At 34.5% G+C, this 21,203-nt stretch overlaps 1 protein-coding gene across 2 annotated transcripts in view; it reads left to right on the top strand.

Annotated features, from left to right (window-relative positions):
- MST1 (mercaptopyruvate sulfurtransferase 1) overlaps positions 1-21,203 on the top strand; it is a 203,792-nt gene that overhangs the window by 118,476 nt on the left and 64,113 nt on the right. For both annotated transcript variants that reach the window (XM_089811480.1, XM_089811478.1), the window contains exons 5-6: positions 2,089-2,213; positions 2,320-2,482. In XM_089811480.1, coding sequence (XP_089667606.1) covers positions 2,089-2,213; positions 2,320-2,482 — 288 coding nt within the window. The remainder of the gene's footprint in view (positions 1-2,088; positions 2,214-2,319; positions 2,483-21,203) is intronic.

Here is a 21,203-nt window from a genome sequence, read left to right as displayed (position 1 = left end):
AGAGTTAAGGTTCCAATGGATAGTGCAACCCCTGAATGAAGGACCTTGCTGAGTTGTATAACTATGTTATGTAGCTTCGTCTCTTTGCATCTGCATTCGTATGTTTCAGTTATGAGTTGCTCAAAGCACATGCCCATATTTGTTGGCAATGCATCTCTTATATTCTGCAGGCACAGGTATACACCGATGCTAGCATTGAAGTACTCCATGAATATCACACTATCATATGTGACTTCTTGGTATATTGCTGAGATTAGTGGGGGTGGTTGTATACAATAAAAATGGCTAGAGTTCCATTTGTTGAGTCTGAGTTGCAGTTATTGACTCTAGTGCATGTAAAGAAATGCCTACTTATGATAGGATGGTTGATGGCCACGCTCAAATATTTCTTATGGGTTGGGTTGCCATTTCTTTTGCATAGACTTAATTTATAGCCGGTTACTCTCTCAATAATTTAGTATGAATAGTATATTAAAATTTTAATTAGCACTTCTGTATTTGTATTTGTTGTTGAGGAACACTACACAGCAATTCTATATTATTACTAGAATTTATACCGGAGTAAACAGCACAGATGAAACCCTACCTGCAACATTGTGAGTTCTAATGAAAAGAACCATTACGTTAAGGTCCTGTTTGGCTTTTGGCATTAGCTAATGCTACATTTGTCTTATATCTGGAATTTGTCAGATGCTGGTTTTGGTAATTTGGAATTGGGTTTTGTCGAGCGGGAAAAATAAAAATAAAAATTTGATTTAATTCCAACATCAATTCCACCTCTTGAGGTGGAATTAACAAATCCTCATTTTGGACCAAAATGGTAATTCGAAACTCATTCCAATTCCGATTTGACGCATCCAAACCAAGGATTAAATTTTTTAGAATTTTTCCCTACCAATTCTGGTTTAATTCTAGCAAACAAATGGGCCCTTACGCAATTTTAAAAAACTGGAGACCGTTCAAAAGAATGTCTAGAAAATACAAGTGGTATCTTTGGCATGGGCATCTTTAATGGCAGTAGTTAGTAATATATTTTACATATGAAACCTTAGCTGCAGCATTGTCAGTGCCTTTAAATTATGAAAAGTGGAGATAGTTAGAAAGAATATCTAGAAAAGACAATTTTAATCTTTGGCACAGACATCTTTAATGGCATTTATTAGCAGTAAGTAGTGCAAATGAAACCTTACCTACAACATTATCAGTTCTTTGAGAAGAGTACTTGCCTTTAGATAATTTTAAAAAGCGGAGAGTTCAAAAGGATATATAGAAAATGCAATTGATATCTTTTGAAAGTGCATCTTTACCTTTGGTAATTCTAAAAAGTGTAGGTAGTTCAAAAGAGTGTAGAGAAAATAAAAGTGGCATCTTTGGTACATGCTTTTTTATTGGCATTAGTTGATCCAGGGAAAAGATTCTATCAAATTAAATGTTTCCAGCGCTCTGTGAAGCCATCTTTACAAATTAGAATTCATATTTTTCTTATTTTACATTTGATCTATTGAACTTAGTTATCAAACCATAACTGCATGCTTATTGTAACAGCATTATTTCTTATAGGTCGGACTGAAGCAATAGAAATTGTTAAATGGTGAAAATTTAAGATTGCACCATATCATAGGATGTCTCAAGTAATTTTTTACAAGATGAACCAGGGCTTAAAAATGATTTTGTTGAAGGAAGTGTGCAAGTTTGTCAATGATCAGAATAGCTGACTAAGATATGAGAGAAATTTATTAATATTCATCACAAATTCACATATTCAAATTTTTGTCTCCAATTGCAAAGGAGCAACTTTTACGCTTTGCTCATATTGGTCTACAGAAATGAGCATACACTATATTGTTTAGTGTCAGAACACAACTAATGAGAGCACAAACAATATAATGAATCTTTATTCAAAGTAATCTAGGAATAGAGTACTGTGGTTCTGCAAAGATGATATGATAATTTATACATGGACAATGTGTTATCTTTTGTGATCTGCAATAAATATGTTTGTTTTGACATGAAAACTTCAAAGCTTAACATTGTCTATGAATATTTTTGCATCAATTCAACTTATGTAAGAAGATGTTTTGTTCTCAGTTGCCACATATGCTACCATCAGAGAAAGCATTTGCTGCTGTAGTATCTGCACTTGGAATTGAAAACAAAGATTCAGTAATTATTTATGATGGCAAGGGAATTTTCAGTGCAGCTCGTGTGTGGTGGTATGTTGCACCAACAATATTTTGTGAGAAGATTCTTAACATTAGCATTTAAACTTATTTGTTGTTTTAGGTGGGGTTTACTGCAGCTTCCTGTCTTCTTCTGCAGGATGTTCAGAGTGTTTGGTCATGATAGAGTTTGGGTTTTGGATGGAGGCTTACCAAGATGGCGTGATTCAGGATATGAAGTGGAGTCATGTGCCTCTGGTGATGCCATTTTGAAGGTTATGGAAGCTTGTGAAGTTATTGAGAAAGTTTACCAAGGGCAGATGGTAATGTAACAATTGTAAATAGCCTTTTCAATTTCTTCTTATTTTCATATGCAAGCAAAGTTACTTACATTCTTTTAGACATACTCACGCAAGTCCATAGCTTTGTATTGGATTTCAATTTTAAGTGGATTAAGTAAAAAATTGTTGTGGTCACCAGAAGCAATGTAGAAATTTACAGCATAATATGAAGAAAATTGTGATTGGCTCAATTCCTTAATTTGATAGCCATGTTTGTCATTCTATAATTACTGTTGTGTACTTCATTGGTATGACATTTCTGGCATTGTTGTTGAGGAATATAGGATAGGATTTAGTACCTTTTTTAATTTCTCCTTCCAATGTAATTGGCAAGTATGATAGTGACTTCTGTAAATAGAAGGTAAGGAATGTAATTTTTATGCAAGAGAACAAAATCACTGTAATGTAATGGCACTGTATTTCAAAATCTGTGTTTTCCAGTAGCAGCAATCTTTATATATTATATGTTGTGGAAAAGACATGTCCCATGTTGGGACATGTCTTTATGTGGCTTAAGCCACGTAGGGTCATGCCCCTACATGTGGCATGTCCTTTTACAATCCTTCACACAAATGAATAAACACCGTTTCAATATAAGCCACGTAGGGTCATGCCCCTACATGTGGCATGTCCTTTTACAATCCTTAACACAAATGAATAAACACCATTTCAATATGATTGCTGTTCCTATCATGTGCAATCTGCATTAGTTACTTTCTTAATCACAAGTGATTTGCATTAATATGAATTACTTAACACAAGTGTTCTGCATCAAGGGTAATCTCTTAACACAAGTGATCTGCATCAAAGCAATCGACAATTATATTGCACATATTGATAGTGTTTGATTCATTCAGATTAATATTGATCAATCATTGGTTATTGATTATTATGTAACTGCAGGTTTAATAATTATCCGACAATTTAAAAATATTACACAAACATATATATATAAAAACCATCGAAGGATTATCTCTGGATCAATTCAATCTGACTGAAGCTACAACTTAAAGACTCCCTCTTATCCAGGGAGGATTGTTATAGAAATGCACTATGCTCTCAATCAGTACAAAGAGATATCATCTCAATATGATCCTCAAAAATGGCATATTTAAGGATACCAAGATATATCTGCCAATTAGATGTTATCTTTCGATATCATTAGAAGTATGGTTCAATGAGGAATATAAACCACATGATATTCATCATACTTATATTTTCTTGGTATGTGCACTGGCATCAAGTCTCATGATGCCTACCAAGAAAATATATGCACATGGTGTCTCCAATACAATCTCTCGTAGTATACACCATGCCATATCTTAGTTTAATAACTTAATGTTATCTATGAGATATGCACTATCATGATCTCCAAGGACATCAACCAAATGATATCCATCATGATAGCAGGTTCAACTATTGTTAAGATTGTCACATTTCATGATGTTTCCACAGAATCATGTAGTAAATCACATGATATCCACCATGAACTAGGCTTACATGATATTCACCTCAAACTTCTCTCTCATAGAAAAGAATGTATTAAGCAATTATCAAAGAATGTATTAAGCAATTATCAATCTATTGACATCCTTGTCCAAGGTTGCCTCCAATGAAGTGTCGTACTCCCTCCAAATCCGATATCAACCTTTTGACCTTTTGGCAGTAATTCATGTCTTGCTCTTTGGTTCAACAAGTATCCATCTATCTAGGAATGTTATAGTGTAGATATCTACATAAAAAGCCTTGCAGCCTACATTAATGGAATTTCATCCCATGAATCATAGTATTTTCCTTCTACAATTTCCCAATCACTTGAGAGACCAACTCGACATGGTTTGCCCTGTCTAAATCAATATGATCAAGATCTAGACAATCAATTTAAGAAAATCCTCTAGTTGTTCCCTTTGTCACGGAAGGATACTCTGCTCACATAGTCCCAATCATGGAAGATGTCTTACTCCAAGAGACTCTCATTAGATAATATGATTCACATGCGACTGAAGGTGCTAGATCTTAGACTTACTGTAGTAAGATTAAGTTTGAGACTAGATAATTATATGTCCATCTTGAGAATTGAACAAAATCCCCTTGCAATTTTCTTCTTCTCATTGGAAGATCCCCTTTGTCTCGACCACTATTCATAATTCCAGATGCTACCATCACCCACACAAATGCCTTGGTAACATTCTTAATGTATCATTCTTCTTTTCGAGTTCAAGTTCTTGTTTGGACCTTCTCACATATGCCATGATGATCATATGGATTTTCTATTGCAGCGTTGCCATGTTTCAAATCATTGCCAATATTAACTATTGTATTTCAACGATCTTTAGAGGTCCACTCCTCTCTTCTACAAGAAATTCTAAATGTAGTATCCTCCATTTCATGATACCCAAGTGTAATTTGAACTTTGATTACAAGGTACTACTCTACCATCAAATATGTTGACACCCAAAATTTCATCTAGAAGAGATGCTTTAAGCAATCATGGTTGTTGTTGGTTGCCAAAACCGTAGATTGGAAATCCAAGAGCTAGTCAGTTCTCCGATAAGATCTCTCAATCAGTTTTGGCCAACGAACGAGAATCACCTTGATTCCCCTACACTTCAGGCTCTGCTACACCTAGGCTGGTAGACCTTCTCCTTGAACCTGATCACTTGGTTCAGAGCTTTTCTAAAGCGAATTTAAGCTTTGGAGTTCTTTGATTGGCAATGTCCTTGAAATCGATTAAAATGAAATTGAATGTTGAGTGTTTGAATTGTATGAATTGTATAAGGTTTGTTTATAATGAATTTAATGCTTGTAGGAAGGATGTTATAGATTTTTTGACTTCAATAATAAAAAGACTAGTGCCTCTGCTCATTCGAGCAATCGAGTCAACTTCAGTGAAGATTTTCATTTACAACTTTATAATGTTCTATGCACTTATACTGCCAACAATTAAATAATCAAGATGCAACAGATTAAATATATATGCAATCTTAAATTAGTCCAGATTGAACTTTAACTGCTTTGGTAGGGAGACAAACTGGACATAGATATCGAAACAATTTGATATTTCACAAGATATGTGATGATCGAGTTTCAGATGCTAAATGACCATGTCCACTTATCTGATATTTAAATTGTACACAAAATTCAAAAAATAATTACAAAGGACGAATCATCTGCAGTTTAAATCTCCATGCCATTAAAAATAAACAAAGGACCTTTTATTTTATTATTAAAATAAAATATTTGAATTTACATTATAATGTCATATCAAGCTCCTTATCCCTCCATAGAAAATAATATAAAATACTCCTTGAGAATATGAATGTTCTTTGTCGAATATGTCTTCTCTTTCTTCCACTTCTAACTTGTATTTATATCTTTGCGTGAGATGATATGACTTTTCAAAATATAAAGTTGTGTCTTCTCAATAATAATACACCTTTGATTTTAACAAATCACTATTTGTATTAATGCACATCTTTATAACCTTTCTTCATCTTAATTGCAGCCTCTTAATTACTATTCAAATGTAGTTCACACCTTTTAATTTTAATCTTTAATTTTATTTCAATGCATCATGGCATTCATTTAACCATGGGAGATAGACCTTAGATATAATATTTTGTTGTCACTTTAATCTTCAGGCCTTTGAATAACATGCCCGCCCATTGTTTGCTTGGGTTGGATAATTAAATTTCGAAAATGCTTCATACTACGCATTTCTCATGTAGTAAACATATTGCCCCATCTTTGTTTGTGACTTCTATAGGCGTCGTGTCTCCTTTGCATAGGTGAATGTCAAGTTTGACTTTGGGGAACACTTGGATAGGCATCCAGCATAAGGCTCAAGAGCGCCCACCTTCAACTTTGGCGAATTCTCTCTTTGCAAATTTATCAATCGCACCTCTCACTGCATATAACGTGAGTCATGATGGCTCCTTTCACTAAGTCGAGGGTGACTGAAAAAGTTAGTCCCGTCCTTTGCTAAATGTCTACGCTGTGCATCTTTATTCTGATGATGAATGATGAGACTCATCCTTTGACTTTGTGAGACTTGACAACACCACACGTCGATTCAGATTATATTTAGATATTCAAATTGACCTTTGACTCCAGATGTTTGCTGCTTTGATTATTGTATATACCCGATGCTTTTAATCTGTTCTAAATGTTTGATATTCCTGAAATATTTATTTTTATTGGCACGATAATGACCATTGTTTGTGAGCAGTTATTACAGTATGACTTCATATGCACTGTATTTTGCTCATTACTCAGGTCATCAAAATCAGGCATCACTCCTCATTAATGCTGCTACGTATCTAATGTGTTTGTGATTACAAGCTTGCTGTTCCTGAGAAAGCTTTGAGAATAAATTCATATCAACAAAGGAATGAAATATGCCCATTGCAGGTGTAGTACAATGATATATATGTAGTAGAAGGTAGCAAAGCGAGTGTAGACATATGAGAAGTTTCTTGACAGAGGTGGGAGGAATAATGAATATGCAGAACATACAAGGAAAGTGTATACATATTATGTAAGAGATGAGATATGTAGGATACAGAGGCACATTAAATAAGTGAAGGAAGTGTAATAAATAAATGTAGGATTTAATGGGAAAAAAAACTAGAGGCTTGGCTGGGATGTAGTTGATCTAGTGAAAAGATATGAGATGCTTTTATGAATTTAGGATCATCCAACATTCTTTGTCAAATGGAGGCCAAATTTTTTGAGCTCCATCAGTGGCCCTTATTGGGGACATATGCCCCCTATGGGCATAATGAGATTCCAGCTGTCTATGGAGGAGTAGACCTAGCATCCATGCTTAACTAGATGCAAGGTGAAATAGGGTGGCCCCAAGTGCCCCAAAAAGTGAACATCAACTCTTTCCCCTATCAAACACTTAATTCTGATCATGTAACTCTTCAAACTCCTGTGTATGATATGACATCGTTCCTTAGTACAATCTGATCCATTAGCAAATTTCAAAAGACTACCATCATATGACATGTGCCTTTCTTTCATCTCCTTGGTTTGTTGCCCATACTTCAAACTTGCGTTTGGTGTATCTGTCTCTTTGATAGCACTTACTGCTGCTACCTCATCAATGCAAATTTTGGTATCAGCATCAGGACGAGTCTCCTTTGTTTGATTTTCCATTTGCACACAATCTGCCCTATCTTCATATTGTAGATATTGTTTCTCCTCACATAACGGTTTTGAGAATTAGCTTAGCTTCGAGAAATACAAGCTTTCTTCCACCAATAGTTTTATCAGCTAGTACACTTTGGAAACTTTCAGAACCATGCTCATATGCTTTCACATCACCTTATGTTTGATACAGTTGCTGCTCATAGGATGAATTGAAAGAAGGCTCATCTTTTGAATGCATATCACAAATTTTATCAACTTCATTAGGCCTGCTATCTTCATCATGGTGCTGATGGATTTGATTACATATAAAATCTTCCTCAAATAATGGATTAGAGAAGATAGAAAACTCAGGCACATCTCCATTTGTTTCCTTATCAAACAAGGGATTTAGGAACATAGATAATTCAAGCATATCCTCATGAGAGCTTTTATTTGGATCATCAAGTGCGTCATCAACTAGACTAATGTCTTCATCAACATTATGTTATGAAATTTCCTCTTGTTCATACACCGTATGATGTTCTACTTCATCCTTACTATATGATTCTTGTGAATTACTATCTCCTTCATCCAGTATCCCTTTAGAATGCACTAATCCATCAACTTGTTTATTTTGGTGGATTGAGAAAACATTTGGATCATTTCTTTCAACATGTTTCTGAAATTCTAGATCTAACAAGGCTGAAATCTCCTCCACACTCAAAGAATCCTCTTCCTCACTTTCACATTTATTGTCATTTGATATAATAGAGTTTTCATCAGAATCGGATTCCTCCTCTGAATGTCCATAAGTTTCTTCTCCTTTCAAGTCTGAAACATCACTTGACTCATATGTTATTTGAGTCCTGCATTCATTCTCCTCTGCAATTAGTTCATTATCCATAAGTTTTAAAAAAGTTAAGAAATTGATGATCATATAAGAGACCTAATTTCTGCATACTATTGAGAAGATCAGATGATGGAGGTTTGCATTCCGAAGGTATTTCTTGATAGGCATTAAACATCATCATGAAGAATTGTACCATAGATTCTTCTTCTTGCTTTTCAAAGTTCAAATATGCATCCAAAGGAGATACATAATTTTGAATTTCATCCAATATTTGGAAGAGAAGCTTCAAATTAGGGTCATCTGGTTAGATTCCCAACTCACAAAATCTTCTTATCAGTTCTTTGTGTGAAGGCATAATCTCTGAAGGTACCTCCCAAAAAATATTCACCATCCCTATAAACAAATGTGCTGATGTTTTGCCTTCATATCTTTCTAGATTGAAAAGGCATCTAAGGGGTGTATGTGTGCTTCCTCCATGGTGAAACATAGATCCGCTTCTTGGTCATCGTACATACTCTCCATGTTAGGCAATTGAATTATTTCATTCTGAGTCTCTTTCTTCAGTAGAGCTACCAACTGAAATTGCATTGAATAGAGTCACCACCTCTTTCGAGGAATGTTCTGATTTGTGATCTTCCGGGGTCTTTACTTCCAATAGAGTACGCTTCCAAGCAAATTGATATAACTATTTTTTGATTATGGTCTTATGAAATCTGAAACCTTGGGTAACTGCACAACACTTGTTGCAAGCAACTCTCCCCATAGAGTCACAAATCTGTTGGTTCCCAAAACTGCAGATTGGAAATCGAAGATTCGCTAGTTCTCCAATAGGATCTCTCAATCAGTTTTGGCCAATGAACGAGAATCACCTTGATTCCCCTACACTTCAAGCTCTGCTATACCTAGGCAGGTAGACCTTCTCCTTGAACCTGATCACTTGGTTCAGAGCTTCTCTAAAGTGAATTTAGGCTTTGGACTTCTCCAACTGGCAAGGTCCTTGAACTCGATTAATATGAAAGTAAATGTTGAGTGTTTGAATCGTATGAATTGTATAAGGTTTGTTTATAATGAATTTAATGCTTGTAGGAAGGAAGTTATAGATTTTTTGACTTCAATAATAAAAAGACCAGTACCTCTGCTCATTCGGGCAATAGAGTCAACTTCAGTGAAGATTTTCATGTACAACTTTATAATGTTCTATGCACTTATACTACCAACAATTATATAATCAAGATGCAATAGATCAAATATATATGCAATCTTAAATTAGTCCAAATTGAACTTTAACTCCTCCTGTAGGGAGACAAACTGGACATAGATATGGAAAAAATTTGATAGTTCACAAGATATGCGATGATCGAGTTTAAGATGCTAAATGACCATGTCCACTTACCTGATATTTAAATTGTACACATAATTCAAAAAATAGTTACAAAGGACGAATCATCTTCAGTTTAAATCTCTATGCCATTAAAAATAAACAGAGGACCTTTTATTTTATTATTAAAGTAAAATATTTGCATTTACATTATAAAGTCATATTAAGCTCCTTATCCCTACATAGAAAATAATATAAAATACTCCTTGAGAATATGAATGTTCTTTGTCGAAGATGTCTTCTCTTTCATCCACTTCTAACTTGTATTTATATCTTTGCATGAGATGATATGACTTTTCAACTATAAAGTTGTCTTCTCAATAATAATACACCTTTGATTTTAACAAATCACTATTTGTATTAATGCAAATCTTTATAACCTTTCTTCATCTTAATTGCAGCCTCTTAATTATTATTCAAATATAGTTCGCACCTTTTAATTAATCTTTAATTGTATTTCAATGCATCATGACATTCATTTAATCGCGGGAGATAGACCTTAGATATAATACTTTGCCGTCACTTTAATCTTTAGGCCTTTGAATAACATGCCCGCCAATTCTCTGCCCTTGTTGGATAATTAAATTTCGAAAATGCTTCATACTGCGTGTTTCTCATGTAGTAAACATATTGCTTCATCTTTGTTCATGACTTCTACAGGTGTTGTGTCTCTTTTGCGTAGCTGAAGGTCAAGTTTGATTTTGGGGAACACTTGGATAGGCATCCAATATAAGGCTCAAGAGCCCCCGCCTTCAACTTTGGCGAATTCTCTCTTTGCAAATTTATCAATCGCACCTCTCACTGCATATAACATGAGTCACGATGACTCCTTTCACTGAGTCAAGGGTGACTGAAAAAGTTAGTTTTGTCCTTTGCTAAATGTCTACGCCCTGCATCTTTATTCTGATTATGAATGATGAGCCTCATCCTCTAACTTTGTGAGACCCAAAAACACCACTCTTCGATTCAGATTTTATTTAGATAGTCAAATCGAGCTTTGACTCCAAATGTTTGCTGCTTTGATTATTGCATATACCCGATGCTTTTAATCTGTTCTAAATGTTTGATGCTTCTGAAATATTTATTTTTACTAGCACCTTCATTGTTTGCGAGCAGTTATTCCATTATGACTTCATATGCACTATATTTTTCTCATTGCTCAGGTCATCAAAATTAGGCATCACTCCTCATTAATGCTGCTATGTATCTGATGTGTTTGTTGATTACAAGCTTGCTGTTCCTAAGAAAGATTTGAGAATAAATTCATATCAACAAAGGAATGAAATATGCCCATTGCAGGTGTAGTACAATGATATATATGTAGTAGAAGGTAGAAAAGAGAGTGTAGAAATATGAGAAGTCTCTTAACAAAGGTGGGAGGAATAATGAATAATGTAAAACGTACAAAGAAAGTGTACACATATTATGTAAGAGATGAGATATGTAGGATACAAAGGCACATTAAATAAGTGATGGAAGTGTAATAAACAAATGTAGGATTAAATGGGAAAACGTACCAAAGGCTTGGCTGGGATGTAGTTGGTCTAGTGAAAAGATATGAGATGCTTTTATGAATTTAGGATCATCCAACATTCTTTGTCAAATGGAGGCCAAAATTTTTGAGCTCCATTAGTCGTAACAACATGTCCAAATTTGACAAAGGATAAATTCCACTCTTCTCTAGCAAAAGGTCATTTGCATACCCATATCTTCAATATATAGAGGTAAGCGATAATAGGTTGCTGCAAGGATGGAATATCATAAAAAATTTGGGAGTGCATGCTATAGTACCTCATGTGTAAGGAATAGTGTATTTGTAGCTGGAGTAAAACACGTCATAACTTGACAAATTCACTTCAAGTCGCTAGTTCTACTAGACCAAAGGATTTGCATACATTAGATGCCCAATGCGCTGGTCTACAATAATTAATATCTATTCTCTTTTAAAAGTGACACTAAAGTATAAACCTCCAACACTTATAATCTCGACACCAAGGTCTAGATATCATGGCCAACCATTTTATATTGACTCTAATGATGGGGTGTCCTTTCTCTAATGTAACAATTTATCGATAATCTATTTAAAATCCACTGATAGTAATCAATTGTAATGTTGGCTTCGTATGTTTGTGTTTGGGTTCATAACAATTGTTAGCTTGCTGGAGGCAGTGCAGAGAGAACCAAGGGTGGTGGCTGTGGCACGACTCGATTAGGTGACCTTGAATTCGTATCTGCTATGACATTTTCAGAGAAGCGGTTGCCTGTTGAGGACGCTTTGTGCTCCATTTGCATGAGTGATTATAAACAATCAGAGATTTTGTGTATGTTGCCTGAATGTCTTCACGTCTTGCATGTCCACTGCATCGATGCATGGCTTTGTCTTCATGCTTCATGACCTATGCACCTCACTTCACCCCTTCTAACCTCCATTGCTGCTACTCTCTTTGAATTTATCCCCCTTCCTTGCCACCCTTGGATTTCCTCTTCATGATTTGTGCATTTCATTGTGATCTTCCGGTCATCCCTAATCAAAATTTTCAGCATCCTTCGCGTCTGTGTATTCCGTACATATTTTTAAATCAGTATAGGTATGCTATGACCTAAATGCAATTTTAATGCCTTGTTAAAGTCCTCACAAGGCTTGTTCTTTGAAGTTTGAATTAACGAAGTCAACAATTTCAAAGCCAAGCAATTTGGACCAAGTTAAATTTGAGTCTCAAGTTGTACAGTGAGCTTTAATTTTCCCACGATCTTCTGGCACGACATCGTTTTGGAAATTGACTTATTTCCATAAGTCGACAATGATATAACATCTCCACCATGGAATTATTTCTCAAGTTGTATAGATAGTCGATACTCAATTGTCGACTTGAATTAAGAAATGCCTTCAACCTTCCATAATGGAAGAAAGTTTTACTTCCATCTTTTAGTGACTTCAAGTAATTCTTGGAGTATGTCAATAGAAATCCCCCACAACTCAAGAAAGTTTTGCAATAGTCGAATCCTTTTCTATATCTGATTCCTTGCAATGCCCTACGAATCGAAGTTTCCCTCTACCATATTTAATTGCGTTGAGTATTAAATATGAATATTAGTGCTAAGATGATAAATTTAAGTGTTGTTCCTTAGTATTGCTATAATTGACATTCATCGCCTACAATAATCATTTGTTCAACCTTATTATAGAGGGGTCTCGCGCTCAATTGGAAATATTTTGCAATGATAACTACAGTGTTTTAGATTTTTATTTTATTCTCCATAAGGGCTCCCAATAGTGCTTAACGCTTAATATCAACTTTCGTTTATGACAATAATCCAACTCCAACTACAATAGGAATCGCTTATATTAATTAAACTTGAGACATCAATATTACAACAATGATTACAAAGTTGATCTTTAGGTAATATATTTCCCGTTCTCGTGCCAGCCATGCTATGTGCCAACTTTTGATAACACCATGGTTGCTTATCTGGCTTTTGTAATGCACCTGCCTTGTTTAAGTATTGACATTTGATCCTTTTTGAGACCAACTACTGCCATAGTCGATCATAACTCCTTACTATGTTTCTTCAAGGACTTTTCTAGCATGTTTAGTTTGAGTCATTAGCACCGTTTTGCCAAATCAAGGTGTGTATCCCTTTATTTGTTTATTTCTACACTTGGTATTTATTCCAGCACTATCACTGTTTTATAAAATTATTTGAATTCTTGTGCTACTATGCCTGTATTGATATTGTATGGTTCTTCTACAGAAAACCACTTTCCCGTACCACATTAAGTGTTTATGAAATATTAATATCTCTGAAAAATCTTATTCTTATGCGATGGCTATCAGGAATCCCTCTTCGCATTCCACTATAGACAAGATGCCTCAAGGCTATCTCTTTGTATGCTAAGCCAAAATATATGCATTAAGCTTGACGTGGAGTGTGTTAGGCCTTACTTTGGGGAAACAAAAAACTTTATTTAACCAGTGCCAACTCGTTGAGGAGATTGGACGCATTAATCCCCTTGTGTATCATCCTAGTTATTGGACATTCTCTTTCCCTTGTGCTTCATTTTTTGTCAAATTGTTGTCTTCTATTGATTGGAGTCTCATACACCTGCTACCCTTGCTCCAAATATTTGATCCAACAAAGTAGTTGAAGCAAATGATGATCACCTAGGTGTGGTACTGAAAACCTAGGTACTAATATTTTTGGATGCATTGTAGGATTAAACAATACTATCATTGATATTTATAGGAGTACCATTGTAGAGTTTGAAAATGGTCAGCAACAAAGTGTAGGGCTAAGGGGGCTATAATAGATGTTCTAGGAGATAATAGTCGCAACACAGAATCTCTCTCAACCCTCAAAGTCATAAATTTTGGGGTTAGTAAATTGATTGGTAATGTGAGCCCACCCTTGGGATCTCTTTTGTGAGAGAGGGTTGTTAGAGGGTCCTATCCATAATAGTAGAATGAGAACAAAGGGGTTGAGGAGTCTTAGCTATAGTAGATTTGAGGGATGTGTAATGTGTCACCCATTCATCTCAAACTAAATTCAAATCAATATTATCCAAAAGGCGAATGTCTCCATCATTTGTGTTGAGTTGAAACAACAAAGCAATCAATTCGGGAAATCTTGAATCATCATAAAGAAATATATTTTTGAATGTGGTTATCTCACCAAGAAATAATGCTAAGAATCTTTAACCAAGGAATGAAAGAAGTGGATACAACATCTCCAATATCACTTTAGAGACGACAATATGACCCATAGATTTCATAATAGATTGAACACCATTGTAATAAGATACTCCTTAAAGTCAACTTTGTCATGTTCCCATTTTAAGATAGGCTTTTGATAATTTTATATAGTACAATATTAAATAAATAATGATAATAAAATCATATATATTCAAAATAAGATTTAAAATAATTAAATAACAATAAAATTACAATGAATACATAAATAAATAAAATTAAATACAAGAGAGAATATTGTAGAAAGTATGTTACCTTCCTAAATAAGGTTTAATAATAAATGATAATAAACATAAAAGAAATAAGTAAATAGATAATATAATATGGAATAATATAAATTAACTAAATCTAATGAAAAGTCAAGAGATATGATGAAATACAAGGTTGGTGTATCCCCAAAGTAGATGACCAAAACCCCCAGCAAGATAACAGAGTAGAAGTACAAGATACAATTGAAACCAACCTCTTTTTATTAACAACAGATCTTGAATTACATCAAACGAACAACAGGCATGTTGGGCTGTAAGGCCTTCCCAATTACGGCCAATACATTCCAGATTATAGAGAAACTTCAATACTTTGAGCCTTAGCTGCCACTTCCTTCTCTATATCAACCACGATCCCCTATAGGACTCATCTAGATTACATATATGGCCATCTCGACACATAGGTTGGCTTTGAGTTCACATTCTCCAACTATAGGAAACGTGCTATACAATATAGGACTGATTGTTAGCCCTAAAGGATAATCTAATTGATGATGCTATGAATGTATTTAAAAGAGTCATATGAGTTGTTATGTTGTCATTGATGTCAAGTCTTAGTTGGCTAGACACTATGCTAATTTAGTAGAGTGCAATATCATTTGATTGATGAAGAGGATATGAAGAAAGTATGTTGGTGACAGAGTTGATAAGTATGGTATTCAATGGGCACTTAAATGAGTTGGAAAGTGATAATGTAATGTTGGTTTGATTGTTTTACAATCATGTAATATTGTAATGCAATGTGCTACACAAGTTACACCGAGTGACAAGGTTAAAGAAGGAATACAATGTTTGCCGAGTGACTACATTGTTCACTGAACAATTAGCAAAGTAAAGTTGGAAATTCAGTATTAACCAAGTAAGTTTAGGATTGACTGAGTGATATATTACTTGAGTGAAATGTTATGTTCACCGAGTAACAACAAGAAGAACAAGATTGTAAAGACGGAATCTAAGGTTGACTCTTGGTGGAAATAAAGAATGTTCAAGATGTTCAAAGACACGAGTCAAAGTTTGCGACAAGATCAATGATTGGAAAAATACAATGAAGATATGATGATGGCCATTGAAGAAGGATCAGGATGACCACAAAATTCTATTTCCCAAGTGTCTAGATTCATTGTATTTGGTATGAGTCTGAGATCGATAATTGTGATTAAGCGGCAATAATTGGAAGAATCTAGAAGCACATAGACTACTATTTAAGGAGGAGTCGAATCAAGTTTTTGGTTGTTGGTTGGATGCTTAAGGTGATCAAAGGAGAAGATCAAAGTGCGAAGTTGTTGAAGCTGAAAGAAGAAAAGGTGAACCAAGCAGAGAAGAGTGAAGATCAAGCAGAGTTGAAAATAAGTGAAAGAGTGAAGGTGTGAATAAGCCAGTAAAAAGATGAGAGGATAGAGATAAAAAAGAGACCAAGTAGAAAAGAGATTTGATAAAGCAATGTAGTGCTAAACCTAACATATCACTTGTACTATTACATCTAATCATTGTAGCAAAAAAACTCTCTTAAACGAGTGCACCTAACAAGCCCGCGAAATCCTATATGGTAACATCAATTAGCGGTGTTTATAAATCCTTTAGAGAAGGCCACTCTTTAGATAGGATCAAGGAGTGATAAGGTCTAGATGATCTTTTGATATAAATCCTCTAACAATGTCACATTAACAATGTGTATGCAAACCTTTAACAAGGTGAGCTCTTAGCAGAGCTCACTTTGGAAAAGTGAAAATTTTGGGTTGTCAGTCCCAGGTGGGTTTCCCTTTACAGGGTTTCAACTTGAAAAATCTTGATGTCAAATGTGTGAATGTTGTTATGTTGTATGTTAGTTTTCATGTTATTTACATTTTACTGCAACTCGGTAACAACTAGGTTAATGTTTGGTAATAACTAAGTTTTATTGTTGATGGTTGGTCAAGTAGTGAGTAATGAGATATAATTTTGGAGTAAATCAATTATGTCAGTTAATTGTCAAGTTGAATGAGGATACCAAGTGAATGCTTATGATGTATATGAAGTTTGTTTGGTACTGAAATTGTTTGAAGGGACTATAGGATAATTGAACATAATTGATTCACCCCCTCTATCAGTTATCTAACAATTGGTATCAGAGCCCAGTGCTTGGAGAAAGAAGTTCAAAGGAACTTGAGCTAAAGATCACAAGATGTATAAGAGAGCTACCAAAGCGGAACAAGGAAAACTTCTCATCATGGCAAGACAAAATAATGTTACATTTATCTAGAATTGGACAATGAATATGTTGCACGCCATGCTCCTATAATAGTGGAACAAATGACTGAAAAGAGGAATCACAATAGCCTGATGATTGAGAATGCATCTATACTTATTGATGTCGAGTTTGATGATATCAAAAACCACACAAATGCTAAACAAATTTGGCACAAATTTGCGCTTGTACATGGTGGACATCCAAATGTATGAAGAGCTAAAGATGAAAGTCTTAGAGGCAAGTATGATGACATGAGAATGAAAGACGCTGAAAATGCTATACAATATGTAAACTGAATCAAAGAAGTTGTGAGTGCAATTAAAGTTGCTGGAGGAGTTATCAATGACACTGAAATTGTAAGTAAAGTTCTTAGAACTCTTCTGCTTGTTTATACTATCAAAGTTTCTACAATTCAAGAAGTGAGAGCTATGCCTGGTTATGTTTTGACACTTGACAGTTTAGTTGGCCGGTTGATTGCATTTGAATTGAGCTATTATGATAACAGTATGGTTACACTTGGAAATGCTTTTAAATCTTCACTAACCATTGCAAGTTTCGAGAAAGAAAAGAAAAGTAGGGAAGAAAGTGAATCTAAATCTGAAGATGATTTGGATGAACTTGAAGCATTGTTTGCAAGAAGGTTATCAAGAGGTGAAGGTAGATACAAAGGTAAGTTGTCCCTGATTTCTTTCAAGTGCAATGAAGTTGGTCATTTTGCTGCTAAGTGTCCTAACAGACGTAAGAGTGACAAAAATGACAAGAAAGATTACAAGTCTAGGAAGAACAAGGATTACAAAGACAAAGGGAAGAAATTATGCTGCATTGCTGAAGAAGAGCACATCGAGTCCTATCTTGATTAAGAGAAGGAAGTAGTTGAGATGGTATATGTTGCAATAAAGGAAGATCCCAATGGAGAAAGGTATGAAAGTGAAACTACTCTTATTTGACATGTTAGCAAGAATGATTCATGGATAATAGATAGTGAATGCTCACATCACGTGACTGGTGATCTAAGTAAGTTTGATAAATTTGAAGAAATTAATGATGGTGGAATTGTTGAGTTAGGTAATGATGTTCCATGTCCAATGAAACGTAGAGGATTACTAATGTTGAATGATAAGATCAAATGTGATGACGCATATTGGGTACAAAGACTAAAGTATAATCTTTTGAGTGTTGCTTAGTTGAATAATTCAGGTCATGAATTGGAATTTAAAAATAGAAAAGTCAAGATCTATGATGATGAAGGAAATCTTATTGGAACTGGGATGCAAACAAGAGGTAACTTATTTTATCTTGATCCTACTGTAGAGACATGCTTGTTTGCTAAAGTTGAGGATGTATGGTTATGGCATAAAAGGTCATGTCATGTAAACTTTGAGAACATAGTGAAGGTCAATAGAAAGAAAAGAGTGAGAGGCTTACCAAATCTACAAAAACCTAAGAATGCTATGTGTAACACAAATAAAACCATCAATGCTATGTTGCACTCTTCAAGGGTTATGCAAGAAATTTTGATAATACAAATAAAACCATCATGGAATAATGCAAATTCAATGATGGAAGTTAATCAAGCATCCACATAAAAGCTTTGGACCGACCTTACATTGCACACAAAATTCATCTAATTGCGAAAGGTATGAGCAAATGATTTCACCATCACAAGGTTACTAGTCTCATTCATCTAAAAACTTGAAAGAAAATCTAATCTATGTAAAGGATCAAAGAAACCATGCTTGCTCCAAAACACTTCAAGTAATCACTTAACATCAACGAAAATTCTATTATTGTGGTAGGGGAGAGGACCCCGTAGTTGAGCAACCTAACTTCGCGCCTCTCAAAATCCTATGTGGAAATTTCAAATCACTCCCATTTTTTTACAGTAGCTTACTTGGCAAGTCCCCTACTAATAACTAAGGTTTCAAAGCCATGCCATCAAATACGATGCCACATTAGCATGCTTTTTGCCTAGGTGTCCAAAACAACCCAAAAAAAAAGTGAGACCAATCATAGTGCACTAGAGACCCCATACTTATGCAGCTGATGTGGCATCACACTATTGGTTGTTTTTTGGGGAAAAGGGACACATTTCATTCAATTATGGGTAGTCATCATTAGCAAGAATGGTTTTGAAGTCACAACTATTGGTACAATCTTATCAAAAATGTTGGATATTAAATCAGCAAGTGTGGGTGTTAACAACTCCTATCACAACCATTGGAACTTGCTTAGGTACTGGGTCCTCTCCCCTAGCCCTTAGCAACAATCTCCAAAGTTAGCTTCGTTACATATAGGGGGCGAGCCCCTTCTATAGCTTCTCAATTTAGAATGAGTGGCCTGAATTTGGCCACCCCAACCCTAATTATGGTTTAGGGCATGTGGAAAGAATCTATCATAAATAAGCAAGTCCACAAGGATTAATAAGAAGGCTACCTACTCAGTAGGGAGTGGTTAAAGTAGATCCATAATAGAGGAAATATTCCTTTTAGCATTAAATGTACACTCACCCATAATAGCATAAATTTGATTCTTTTTCTTAAATGTTGAGAATTTAGAGACAATAATCATCATCTCATCCTCATAGGCAATTGGCACAATCTCCTGTTGACTTCCATAATGGTTATGTCTTTGTTTAGACTCACTAAAGTTCTCCTAGTCCAATTTTGACTCCTAAATTCTGGATCTGATGTTCAAGAATATGGAATAGTGTCAAAATGGTCTACCGAGGACTTTGTGCTGAAAAATTCTTGCTGCCATTACTTCTCATGAGCTAGCCGCTTTCTAAATATTGAGTCTCTTAATATGTTTGTTCTTCTTTACTTGAGTCTAATGTCCCCATTTTCAAGGAGGAATATAATAATAGCAGAGTTATATAAGATTAAATAAATAAAATATAATTATAGTTTACTAATAACTATGTTAATTCAATTTAAAAATAATAACAATATCCCAAAATATTTTATTGTCCAAATTATGATTATAATAAAAGAAAATATTGTGAATACTATTATATATAATAATCTAATGTAACATCCTCATTTCAAAATAAAACATAATAATAAATAATCTTTAATTGCTAGAATATGAGCTAATTAATAAAATATCAAATATTAATACATTAGTATAGAGGTAATATTGATACATCCAACATTATTACATGAATCTAAAATATATTCAATAATAAATAATAATATATGTCATATATGTTTAACATATAATTATATTATTCATGAATAGTATATAAAATACCATCAATTACCCTCAAATATATCTGTAAAATATATTAAATATAATATTTAAAATATTACAATAAGATTTAATTAACATAAACAACTATTATTAATAGTTGCAACCCAAGGATTGGGTCACGACCCTTCCCATTTCACTCAAGAACATATTTAAGAAGGCAACAATACATACGAGCAGATATAAGGGGGAATCAATATTAGAGAATAACATCAATCAGAAAGAAAAAATAATAATCAACAAATGAGAGTAAGGGAAGCAAACACGAAGGAGAATACGGAAAGAGATTCCTACGAAAAATGGAAGAAATCAAGTAAAGAAACTTTGATGGGAAGAATAAAGATAAGATGACACCAGTGTGTTGCTATCAAACAAAAAATTATAGTATTTTCCGGCAACAATAATTTCTGAATCATCTTATCGTGGAATGGAGATGATTGAAAGTCTATTCGTATGTTAACAAAGCACAATATCCACATGTTCACACTCCATATATTAGTTTCTTAGAGGCAACCTGTTAGCCTAATGAAGGAAGGCAACCATTGATGAAGGGATGGAGATATACACTATTTAATTTTATATAGCCTTACTGACACTACCGATACTGGAAATAAGATATCGCTGACATAGACACAACAAATAAACATTAGAATCTGGAGACATTAGTAGCCATACAAATCACATATATCTGACTAGGCAAAGGTGATGAACAAAAAGCAAGAACAAGTTTAGTCCAGTGTGCATATAGAGTGTGCAAGAATCACCAAGCATAAGGGGAAACTGCATCCAATTGGAGGAATGACGGCTAATACTTAAAGACGCTGATATACAAAGCATACATGATATCCCTAGAGG

The sequence above is a fragment of the Cupressus sempervirens genome, chromosome 11 (genome assembly GCF_028749045.1).
Source record: "Cupressus sempervirens isolate cs-2001-9-10 chromosome 11, ASM2874904v1, whole genome shotgun sequence".
Classification (NCBI taxonomy): Eukaryota; Viridiplantae; Streptophyta; class Pinopsida; order Cupressales; family Cupressaceae; genus Cupressus; species Cupressus sempervirens.
This window is presented reverse-complemented; position numbering and strand designations above follow the sequence as displayed.